This window comes from Nerophis lumbriciformis, linkage group LG20, assembly GCF_033978685.3.
Source record: "Nerophis lumbriciformis linkage group LG20, RoL_Nlum_v2.1, whole genome shotgun sequence".
NCBI lineage: Eukaryota > Metazoa > Chordata > Actinopteri > Syngnathiformes > Syngnathidae > Nerophis > Nerophis lumbriciformis.
The window spans coordinates 16,629,588-16,641,740 of record NC_084567.2 but is presented as its reverse complement, the minus strand read 5'-3'; the positions used below and the strand labels follow the sequence as shown (position 1 = coordinate 16,641,740).

General features: G+C 42.2%; 1 protein-coding gene across 1 annotated transcript in view; it reads left to right on the top strand.

Annotated features, from left to right (window-relative positions):
- The window catches only part of adgrv1 (adhesion G protein-coupled receptor V1), a 513,902-nt gene that overhangs the window by 51,036 nt on the left and 450,713 nt on the right, over positions 1-12,153 (top strand). The window contains exons 4-5 of the mRNA XM_061980535.1: positions 4,243-4,338; positions 6,330-6,434. Of these exons, the coding sequence (XP_061836519.1) occupies positions 4,243-4,338; positions 6,330-6,434 (201 nt within the window). The remainder of the gene's footprint in view (positions 1-4,242; positions 4,339-6,329; positions 6,435-12,153) is intronic.

The following is a 12,153-nucleotide window of genomic DNA, read 5'->3' as shown; positions in this document are numbered from 1 at the left end:
TTGACCACTCCTCTTGACAAAATTGGTGCAGTTCAGCTAAATTTGTTGTTTTTCTGACATGGACTTGTTTCTTCAGCATTGTCCACAAGACTTTGGGAAGGCCATTCTAAAACCTTAATTGTAGCCTGATTTAGCCATTCCTTTACCTCTTTTGACCTGTGTTTTGGGTCATTGTCTTGTTGGAACACCCAACCGCGGACAACTTCAGGACAACCTAAAATCATCAACCCGCAGGTTGGGTCTTGACGTGTGGACAATGCTGAAGAAACAAGTCCATCTCAGAAAACCAACAAATTTAGCTGAACTGCACCAATATTGTCAAGAGGAGTGGTCAAAAATTCAACCAGAAGCTTGTGGATGGCTACCAAAAGCGCCTTATTGCAGTTAAACTTGCCAAGGGACATGTAACCAAAAATAACATTGCTGTATGTATACTTTTGACCCAGCAGATTTGGTCACATTTTCAGTAGACACATAATAAATTCATAAAAGAACCAAACTTCATGATTGTTGTTTGTGACCAACAAGTATGTGCTCCAATCACTCTATCACAAAATAATAAGAATTGTAGAAATGATTGGAAACTCAAGACAGCCATGACATTATGTTCTTTACAAGTGTATGTCAACTTTTGACCTCGACTGTATAGTGTATGGAGTACAGATTAACTGGTTCATTTATTTCCATGGAAGCAGCCATTTCAGTGCTGACCAGTGTACCTGTACCCACTGTGGAGGTATTAATAATGCTAATGGTTGTGTGTGTGAGCAGACGAGCTCATCATGTGTGTCAGCAGACACCTGGCTGTGAGTGTGTGACCACTCACTACAAGAGGTCAGCAGTGACGACAAAGTTCTCTTACAGCCGGGAAAAGCTCTTCATGAATAAATGGATGAAGACCTAAGTACGCTGTTGTCTTTCATGCACAGCTTTATAGCACACACAAGACATTGTTGCTGCTAAACTCACTAAAACAATGTCTTATGTTACAACCAGTGTTGAGTTGGTTACTGAAAACCAGTAAATAGTTAGTTACTAGTTACTTTATTTCAAAAGTAACTCAGTTACTTACACCAAAAAGTAATGCGTTACTGTGAAAAGTAACTGTTTAGTTACTTCTTTCCCCCCCCCCCTTTTTTTTAAGGCTCCCATTAATGCCCTTTTAGCCTTCATTTCAGTACTATTATTGCACTGAGGAATAATACAATCTGTTGATCAACTTGACATGCATTTGCATCACTGAACTCAAAAAGCAATGTGGTCTACATACAACACACAAAGACAAAGATATGTTTCAAAGGGCCAATTTATTTCAGGCCAGAACAAATTGACAAAACTATTTTAAATAGCTGCAACATAATGGCACTTTAACTTTAACTTTAAGTAGATAGGATCTTTGATCCAAGACACAACTTACATTTAACTAAAATGTTATTTTCTTTGTTCAAGACAAAAGAAAAGTATTGAGAATGTCTCCATGTTAAGAAACTCGACTTCTGGCTTCGCCATGATGTCTTGTTAGTTATTATGAGAGTAGCGTATGTGTGTGTGTGTGTGTGTGTGTGGCCCTTTAAGATATGACAGCATGTGAGGTGAGTGACTTCAGTGAGTGAGTGGGCGAAAGAGGTGAGGGAACGGCGACAGTGAGTGCGTGCAGGTGCTCTAGCTTGGTGGATGGCTGCGTCCAATAAAGTCACAAAGTTGCAACAAACCGCCGGCCTCGTGATTCACCCTCAGCTGTAAAGACCCACTTCCGGGTAAAGTGAAGGTTGTTAGCCCCGAAGTACATAGGCCCTGGAGGAACGTCTCCCCTGCGCTCCTCAACTACGGTCTGGGAGCCCCCCCCCCCCCCCCCCCCCCACCCACACAAAGCACGCCTTTTCTTTTCCACCGAAGCGCTCCAATAAAACACACTCAGATCTTCTGTTTCTAGCCGATACTACATAAAAAATAACGTAAAATAACACAGTAACGCATCATGTAGTAACGGTAACTGAGTTACTGAATATAAAAAATAACGCTCAATAACGTCCCAACACTGGTTACAACTTGGTTGCAGGAGTGTGGTCTGCAGCTAAACGTTTCCAAAACTGTAGGCATGCATGTAACTAAAACAAAAAAAGCATCATCTGACCCCGACATACATATTAATGGAGAAAGAATACAAATTGTCAGCCAATATAAATATCTCGGGTTAATAATAGATTCAGAGCTTTCCTTTAAAACCCATATTGGCAAATTGTGTAAAATAGTCAAGTTTAATCTCGCAAATGTTCGTGCAAATTCGAAATGAAATGTCAACTGAAGCTGCGAAATTGTATTTGCATTCGAAGATTTTCAGCCACTTCAACTATTGCCTTACCAGCTGGTCTCAGGCTAGTCAGAGTTAAAAAAAACCCCAAAAAACATTGGAAATCTTGTACAAACAAGCAATTAAAGTTATGGATAAAAAACCTAGGCACTATCATCACTGTGCATTCTAAAAAAAATACAGTATTTTAACCATTGGGTGGTGTTCGGGTCTGTGGGACCCGTTTTAATTTTTTATTAAAAGACAAATTATACAATTAATTAATTTTTCAAACTGATGCTCACTGACTTTGGCTCATTTTTCTATTACATATAAGATGTCCGGGTCCACTGGACCCGGGGCTAATAGAAGTGTGGAAATTGATGTTCTGTGTATCACACACACATACACACACACACACACACACACACACACACACACACACACACACACACACACACACACACACACACACACACACACACACACACACACACACACACACACACAGAGCAGGCCTACACAGGAGGAGGACAGAGTGTAGGTACACAGAACATCAGAGGGTCAAATGTGCGAGAAAATGAGAGCAGACAGTGTTGACAAACAATGTTGCAACCTTGTGTGGGAACCGCAGATGCAGAAACACAAAAGAAGAATCCCTGTGGGATGCAGAAACTGGCAGAGAAATTTTCCGTGCAACGTTCATATTGTTGTTACTCAGCCAGCGTTTGTGGGTCTGATGGACCCGTTGCATTTTGTGGCTTTTAATGCCTCACAATCAAACACTTTTATGTTAAAATACTGAACAGATGTTTACCATATCCCATTAAACATCTGTTCAGTATTTTAACATAAAAGTGTTTGATTGTGAGGCATTAAAAGCCACAAAATGCAACGGGTCCATCAGACCCACAAACGCTGGCTGAGTAACAACAATATGAACATTACCCAAGGGTTAAACTGGGACAGTCTTCAGACTTTTAAAACTGACCTATAAAGTACTGCATGAATTGGCTCCAGATCCTCTGGCAGAGTTCATAAGCCAAAGAGCGTGTCACTAGAGGCTCTGTCAGAGGTGACTGTTATATTCCTCTGCGCAGGAGCGCTTTCAGTAAGTGGGCCTGGTCAGTAAGGAGTGCAAATGTGTGGAACTCAGTACCCGAGGAGGTTAAACTGGTCACAACTTACAAGGCCTTCACAAAAAAATTTAAAATGTGGCTTATCAACGCCTACAGCTGCCAGCATTAAAAGATGAGCTTGTTTTGATGCTAAGATAAGTGTTATGTTGTATTTAATTTTTTATTATATTGTATTTGTGTTGTGTGCTTTTTTTCTTTTTCTCTCTCTCTCTCTTTCTTTTTCTTTTAAATTGTAATTTAAAATAATTTAATTTTTTACATCATGGCCAGAGGACTACAGATGAAAACTAGCCTTCTGGCTAATTCTGGCTTTTTTTAACCATGTGTAGTCATGTGTTTTATGAAATTGCATTGTTCCCTTTGAAAGAAACTAATCTAAATCTTAAGACATGCTGGTCACCAAGACACTACCTGCAGATGCTCATCAAACACTGGGAAGTCAAAAGGTGCAGGCGAAAATATGGCGTCTCCTTTTATTTTGCAATTAGGCTCGGAAAAAAACTAGAAATTCCCCTTTCACAACACAATCCACAGGCAAAAAAAAAAAAAAAAAGCTTTTGTTTGCTTGTAAGCACACTAAAGATTTTGAGTTTGCCAGGATTCAGTGCCGAATGTGAGAGCTGGAGAATGAAGAGGCGTCCTGCCGAGAGGTAAAGTGACAAATGAAGTGAGCTGAGACCAGTGCTTCCTGTCTGTGCGCCCTCTCACCATGGCCTCTCAGTGGGGGCACAATAGCCAGGGGAACTTCCTGAGTGGCTGATGGAGGAGCTGTGCTGACCGAGTTGAACCGTCTGAATTGTCTCCACTGTGCAGAGCTCCTCCAATGGCGTGACGCTGGGAACACCCAACAAGGCCACCATAACCATCCTGTCCAATGATAACGCCTTTGGAATCATTGCCTTCAACTCGGTAAGAAACCCAATATTAGCTTTGGATGCATATTGTGTTTACTACACAACTTGAATGCCCTCAACAAGGATACCATAACTTTGACATATTTTATGAACTGGCAACACGGCGACCAAATTGGGAGTAAACCATTTTTCTCAAAAACTCTCGAGTGCTCTTGTTGTGTAGAACAGGGGTTCTTAACCTTTTTTGACCTCAGGGCCCAACTTTCCACTACAGAGGGGGCCTGGGGCCCACTCAAATATTAACACTGAATTAGTAATCTTACTCTAGATTTGAATTGCATTCAATCATTATATCGAACCTATTTACAGTTTAACAGGACACACACCTTGTCAAATGATATGAAAGCATGTGTCAATCACAAAGATTATTACCAAGGCTTAGGTCAGGCTGATGTCAAAATTAAATAGTAATCAAATATGCTGCAAAAGAAGGAGCTCATAAAAACTGATGAAAAATAATTGTACATACAATTACACAGTGCTAAAATAAATACACTCTAACTCAAGTAATAATACATGATATAATTAGGGCTGCAACAACTAATCGATTATATAAATAGTTGGCGATTAATTTAGTCATCGATTCGTTGGATCGATGCTATGCGCAGAGGCATTTTTTAAAAAAAATTCAATTTTTATAAACCTTTATTTATAAACTGCAACATGTACAAACAGCTGAGAAACAATAATCAAAATAAGTATGGTGCCAGTATGCTGGTTTTTTTTCCAATAAAATACTGGTAAGGATAGAAATGTAGTTTGTCTCTTTTATCCGATTATTAATCGAAGTAATAATCGACAGATTAATCGATTATCAAAGTAATCATTAGTTGCAGCCCTAGTATATATATATATATATATATATATATATATATATATATATATATATATATATATATATATATATATATATATATACTGTCACACCCAGGTGTGACAGTATTGACAGTTTTGTAAAGAAACATATATATATATATATATATATATATATATATATATATATATATATATATATATATATATATATATATATATATATATATATACACACAGTATATATATATATATATATATATATATATATATATATATATATATATATATATATATATATATATATATATATATATAGTGGTCAGGTTAGGTCTGGTTTGATAGCCAGTTTTTGTTTCTCCCGTTTTGGACTCCTTCCCTGTTCAGAATAAATATCCGTTTCTGAAAATCCTGCATCTGTGTTCAGAGTCCTGTTCCGGTCGTGACAAGTACAGCTTCACCTGTGGATTGAAATTACTGCCAAATCTCCACAAACACACACAAAAAAAAGTTTCACAAACTCAAAAATATTTTTGAATCAATTTTGAGTTTGTAAAACTTTTTTTGAGTTTGTGGAGTTTTGGCAGTAATTTCACTGCATAACTTGAAAATAGTTGTTCTACTTGCGAATCCTTTAGTGCAGGGGTCCCCAAACTACGGCCCGCGGGCCGGATCCGGCCCCCCAGCATCCAAAATCCGGCCCACAGGAAGTCACAAGTTAAATTTTTTTAATTTTTTCAATTTTTTCAATTTTTCAATTTTTCTTATTTTTTAATCTTTTCTTTCTAATCCATTTTCTACCGCTTGTTACTCTTGGTGTCTCCTAGCCGCTCAGGCAAATCATATTGTCTAAAAATGAATTTTCCCAATTCCTTGCTTTAGTGTGTTAGTGAAACTTCTTTTTTTAAGTTTGTGACACATTTTTGAGATTGTGAAACAATTTTTTTATTTTTGTGAAACTTTTTTTTTTAGTTTGTGAATCATTATTTATTTTGTGAAACATTTGACTTTGTGACACAATTATTTTTGTGAAACAATTCAAGTCAAAACGTTTGGACACCCCTGGTTTAAGATAATGTATTGCCACTTATTTTGCCCTCATCATTTGGACCAAACTAGATTTTCCATTATTAGAAATTTGAATATGTTTCTATTTTCTGTCTCACGTCGCAGACTGAGGAGGTCATCGTTGACGAACCAAGAGAAGGAAACTTGCTGGTGCCTCTAACCCTTCTCCGAGAAAAGGGGACTTATGGGACGGTAACTGTGAACTTTGAGGTGAGCACTAAAGCAACACATGTTGTATTGTGTAATATATTTGCAAGCAGCTTCACATTTTACTATGATAAAGACTGTCAAATGGAGGAGGAACCTGCTACTACCAAGATGCATGGACTATATTTGTGTAGTGGTATCCAGAGGTGGGTTGTAACAAGCAACGTTTACCCAGTTTTTTTACTCATGTAACTTTTTGGATGCATTGTACTTGTCAGAATCATTTTAGTGCAACATACTTTTTACTTTTACTTACTTTATCACATTAAGGTTCATTCCGATCTCGACATCTAGTTATATCAGTATTATAACTACAGTAGAACCTTGATTTATGCCTTAATTGGTTCTTGAACAGGGTGCATAATTCCAAAAGTTTGTATAGTGAATGTAACGATACAGTGGGAGAAGGAGACTGCACGGAGGCAGGGACGTCGTTAGCTTGCAGCGTGTTTATTAATATATATAAATGAAATGTGTGACTAATCCAAAGGTATATAGTGTGACAATATGTAACGATTATATGTGGAGTGTTACCGGGTGGTGTTGAAGGTGCGTCGGCGCCCTGCTTGGCTGCGGCTGCAGAGGCTCGTGGTAATAATGGAACTTATTTGGCAAATATATTGGTAAATTCTGTAAATTTCAAAGTTAACTTCCAGCGTAGTCACTCCATAGTAACATACGACCACCAGACAATTTTAAATGTAAATAAATCAAACAGTTTTAGACCAAAAGATGCTTATACGCTGGACCTCATCGGTAGCATGGGAATACTACGCCGGCTAGATCCAGCGGCCTGTGAAGCAGCGGAGCCAAGTACCAGCGGGGGCCGTCGACGTAAGCGGTGTGATCGGAAGCAGAAACGGGGATGCCGAGCGGGGCTAACAACAAAGCTAAAAGCTAATCCTCACAGAACACCGCTTCCTTCCATCCTGCTCTCAAATGTCCGCTCCCTGGAGAACAAACTGGACTACCTGAAGCTGGATTTAAATCAGAATCAGAAATACTTTATTAATCCCAGAGGGAAAGTTACAATTTTCAGCACGGCAATGCAATGCAAGACGGGAGATGAGGGACTGCTGCGCCATATTTCTCACAGAAACGTGGCTGAAACCATCCGTTCCGGACGAGGCAGTTAACATCGAAGGGCTAACAATGTTTCGGTCGGACAGGAGCAGCACTCTCACTGGTAAATCCCGAGGCGGTGGTGTTTGCATATACATCAACAACAACTGGCGCAACAATCAAATCAAATCAACTTTATTTATAAAGCACATTTAAAATTTACCACAGGGGTAGCCAAAGTGCTGTACAATAGGCAGGTTAAAAGAAATCACAGGAGAAACGAGCAAGCACACCACAACACAAACAGAGCACGATAAAAAATAAATAAATAAAACATAAAAACAGGTTCACAGCAGGTGCATTGTGGGACACCATAACAGGATGGAGATCACTCAGTGTTAAAAGCCATGGAATAAAAGTATGTTTTTAAGAGCGATTTAAAAACAGGAAGAGAGGAGGCCAGTCTAACACTCAAACTAAACAATGGGAAGATAGTCTCATGTTACTGCTCTCCCGATGTAGAACTATTAACTATAAAATGCAGGTCATTTTATTTACCCCGGGAATTCAGTGCTATGATCTTCACAGCAGTGTACATTCCTCCCAGTGCTAACATCAAACAAGCCTTGAATGCTTTGTACTGCTCTTTCAATTAACTGCAATCTACACATCCAGAGGGAGTTTTCATCGTGGCAAGGGACTTTAATCAAGCTAACATGAAAACTGTGTTCCCCCATTTCCATCAATTTGTGAATTTTGCAACCAGGGGTGGAAGCACGCTGGACAGCAATATTAAGCACGCGTTCAAAGCTGCACCCCACCTCGGCTCCTCAGACCATCTATCTGTGATGCTAATTCCTGCATACAAGCCCCTGCTGATCAGAAAGCAAGCTACAGTGAAGCAGGTGAGGACCTGGCCAGAGGGAGCAATGGAAGCATTACAAGACTGCTTCGAAAGCACAGACTGGGACATGTTCAAGGCAGCCGCCAATGACAATCATCACACATGTGTGGAGGAGTATGCAGAGTCTGTGTCCGCATACATTTAGAAGTGCATGGAGGATGTTAGTGTGAACAAGAACATCCCCACACGGGCCAACGAGAAACCCTGGATGAACAGTGAGGTACGTGCAATGCTGAAGGCTCAAGACAAAGGCTTTTAAAAATCTGGCGACATGGTAGCACTTAAAACAGCCAGAGCTGACCTGAACCATGCCATTAAGTTTGCAAAGCGTGTTCACAGTCAGAAAGTGCAGGACTTCTTCGAGAACCTCACGAACACTAGACGAATGTGGCAGGGCAAACATGTCATCACGGACTATAAAGATGCCCCCCGTCCCTGTGACAACAGCACCAGCTTCCTTAACGACCTAAACAACCACTTTGCAAGGTTTGAGGCACTTAACACCACTCCGGCGAGGAAATCCATCCCTCGCCCTGATGAACAGCCGCTCAACCTGGACACAGCGTATGTCTGGAAAACCCTGAGGAGAGTGAACCCTCGGAAAGCAGCAGGACCTGATGACATTCCGGGCAGGGTGCTTAAGGGATGGGCAGACCAGCTGGCTGGGGTTCTCACAGACATCTTCAACACCTCGCTGACCCAGGCTGTGGTACCATCATGTTTTAAGACGGCCACAAGCATTCCAGTGCCTAAAAAACCCACAATCTCCTCCCTCAATGATTATCATCCCGTGGCACTCACCCCCATCATAATGAAGTGTTTCGAGAGGCTGGTAAAGGAATACATTGTCTCCAGACTTCCCCCCACATTCGACCCATACCAGTTTGCTTATCGCCCTAACCGCTCCATAGAGGACGCCATCTCCTCTGCACTCCCCCTGAGCTTAGAACATCTGGAAGGAAAGGACACACACGTGCGGATGTTGTTTCTGGACTTCAGCTCGGCGTTCAACACCATCATCCCACAGCACTTGGTGAGCAAACTGGCCCCCCTTGGATTCAGTACTCCTCTATGCAACTGGCTGCTTGACTTCCTCACAGACAGACCCCAGTCTGTGAGAGTGGGCGACAACACCTCCAGTGCCATCTCCCTGAGCACCGGCTCCCCCCCAGGGCTGCGTCCTGAGTCCGCTGCTGTTCATGTTGAGGACCCATGACTGCTGCGCTAGGTCCACTACTAACCACATTGTGAAGTATGCGGACGACATGACAGTAGTGGGCCTCATCCGTGACAACGACGACATGGACTACAGGGAGGAGGTGAAACATCTAGTTGACTGCTGCAGAACCAACAACCTGGTCCTGAACGTCGACAAGACCAAGGAGATCATTGTCGACTTCAGGATGCACCAGTCCAGCCACGCTCCACTCTTCATCAAAGGCACAGTGGTGGAGATGGTAAGCAGCACCAAGTTCCTGGGGGTGCAGATAACTGACAATATGACCTGGTCCCTACACACCGGAGCTCTTGTAAAAAGAGCTCAGCAGCGCATGCACTTTTTGCGTCGGGATGAAAAGAGCTCAGCAGCGCATGCACTTTTTGCGTCGGGATGAAAAGAGCACAGCTCCCTCCACCCGTTCTCACCACATTCTACAGAGGCACTATAGAGAGCCTGCTGACCAACAGCATCTCTGTCTGGACTGGAGCCTGCAATGCCTCAGACTGGAAGTCTCTGCAGAGAGTGGTGAGGACGGCGGAAAAGATCATCAGGACTCCTCTTCCGCCTATCCAGGAGATCGCAAAAAGCTGCTGCCTGACCAGGGCTCAGAAAATCTGCAGAGACTCCTCCCACCCCCACCAAGGACTGTTTTCACTGCTGGACTCTAGAAAGAGGTTCCGCAGCCTCTGTAGAGGAACCTCCAGGTTCTGTAACAGCTTCTTTCCTCAGGCCGTAAGACTGTTGAACGCATTAAAATAATCCCCTCAATTCCCCCCAAAAATGGATTAACTCGCTGGAATATAAAGACAATATAACATACATCCATAAACGTGGATGCATATGCAAAAGTGCAATATATTTATCCGTACAGTAATCCATTTATTTATATCTGCACCTTATTGCTCTTTTATCCTGCACTACCATGAGCTAATTGCAACAAAACATTTTTCTTATCTGTACTGCAAAGTTCAAATTTGAATGACAATAAAAATGATAAATGGGTTGTACTTGTATAGCGCTTTTCTACCTTCAAGGTACTCAAAGCGCTTTGACACTACTTCCACATTTACCCATTCACACACACATTCACACACTGATGGAGGGAGCTGCCATGCAAGGCGCTAACCAGCACCCATCAGGAGCAAGGGTGAAGTGTCTTGCTCAGGACACAACGGACATGACGAGGTTGGTACTAGGTGGGGATTGAACCAGGGACCCTCGGGCCGCGCACGGCCATTCTTCCACTGCGCCACGCCGTCCCCAGGAAGTCTAAGTCTTAAGTGTTGAGATCGGTGCGGAAGTCCAGAAAGGGCAAGGCAGGCTCGGAGGTCCGGGGACAGGCAGGGTGGTCAGGGGCTGGTGCGAGGCGTCGTTGTCCGGGGGCAGGCGTGAGTTCGAGATCCAGGAAGGCAGCAGGAAGTCCAGAGGGGATCCAAGGAGACGAGACACACATCTCGAAACCAGGGGATGACGAAGGGCTGCTGGATGACGACACAGGACGAGACACAATGAGCACAATGGAGGGGAAACATGAAGAGCGTGGATCACATAGGCAAGGAAGCTAGAGACGTGTAAGGCTTACAGTACTAGTACAAGTAGCTATGTTCTGGCACTGGAACGCAGGATGCGCTGGATTATGAAGGCAGGGATCTCGTCAGCATCAGGTGTGTTGATTGTAGAGTGAGTGCGGAGGCGCGGCTGCTGCAGGAGAGGAACGCCGGGGGGCGTGTCCCGAGGCGCGCTCAGCGGAGCGCACACCAGAGTGAGAGGCGGTAGGTGTTCTTCATAAGAAACAATGTAATTATAAATAATGGGTTCCAGCCTCGACAAAAGTCCATATTTTAGTGAAGGTTTCTACACTTTGAACACAATATAAAGTGCTATGCAGTACTGTATATCAAACAAACATAACAAGGAAGTTATGGATCAACTTTCTATTTTTTAACAGGCTAAATAAAACAATGACAAGCTTAACTGTCCTGTATTCGCTGCTCTGCCAACAAGCGGACACACACACACATATGTCCCTTTGGTGCCCTTACAAACGATCACAAATCACAAAACTCCTTCACCTTAACCATCATATAGTTAGAATAATAAACATTTAAAAATTTTTTAAAAATCCACTGACAATAACATCCACAAAGGAAGAGCTCACAAGAGTAGCAGAGAGAAGGGGAAAGGGAGGCGTCGTTAGGGAGAGGCCGTGTGTGTGTGTGTGTGTGTGCCTTTTGAAAGAGGCTCCGCTGAACGAGAGATATTCTTCTCCTACGCTGTGAAATAAGTCTGCTTTGGCATCAAAGTCCGTTGTCATCACAATTAAAAACTTGCTGTGGTACGAACTGGCTTCTTCGATCTCTTCAGTAGGAGCGAACACAAAATGGGTGTCAGCGGGACACAAAAGGAATGAATGAAGCGTTCGCACACAGAGACATGGTTCGCTCACAAAGGCATGATTGGCGCGATCTCAAAGTTTGTAAGCCGAAAACTTTGCAAATAGAGGGGCTCGTATTTCAATCTTCCATTGTATTTACAAT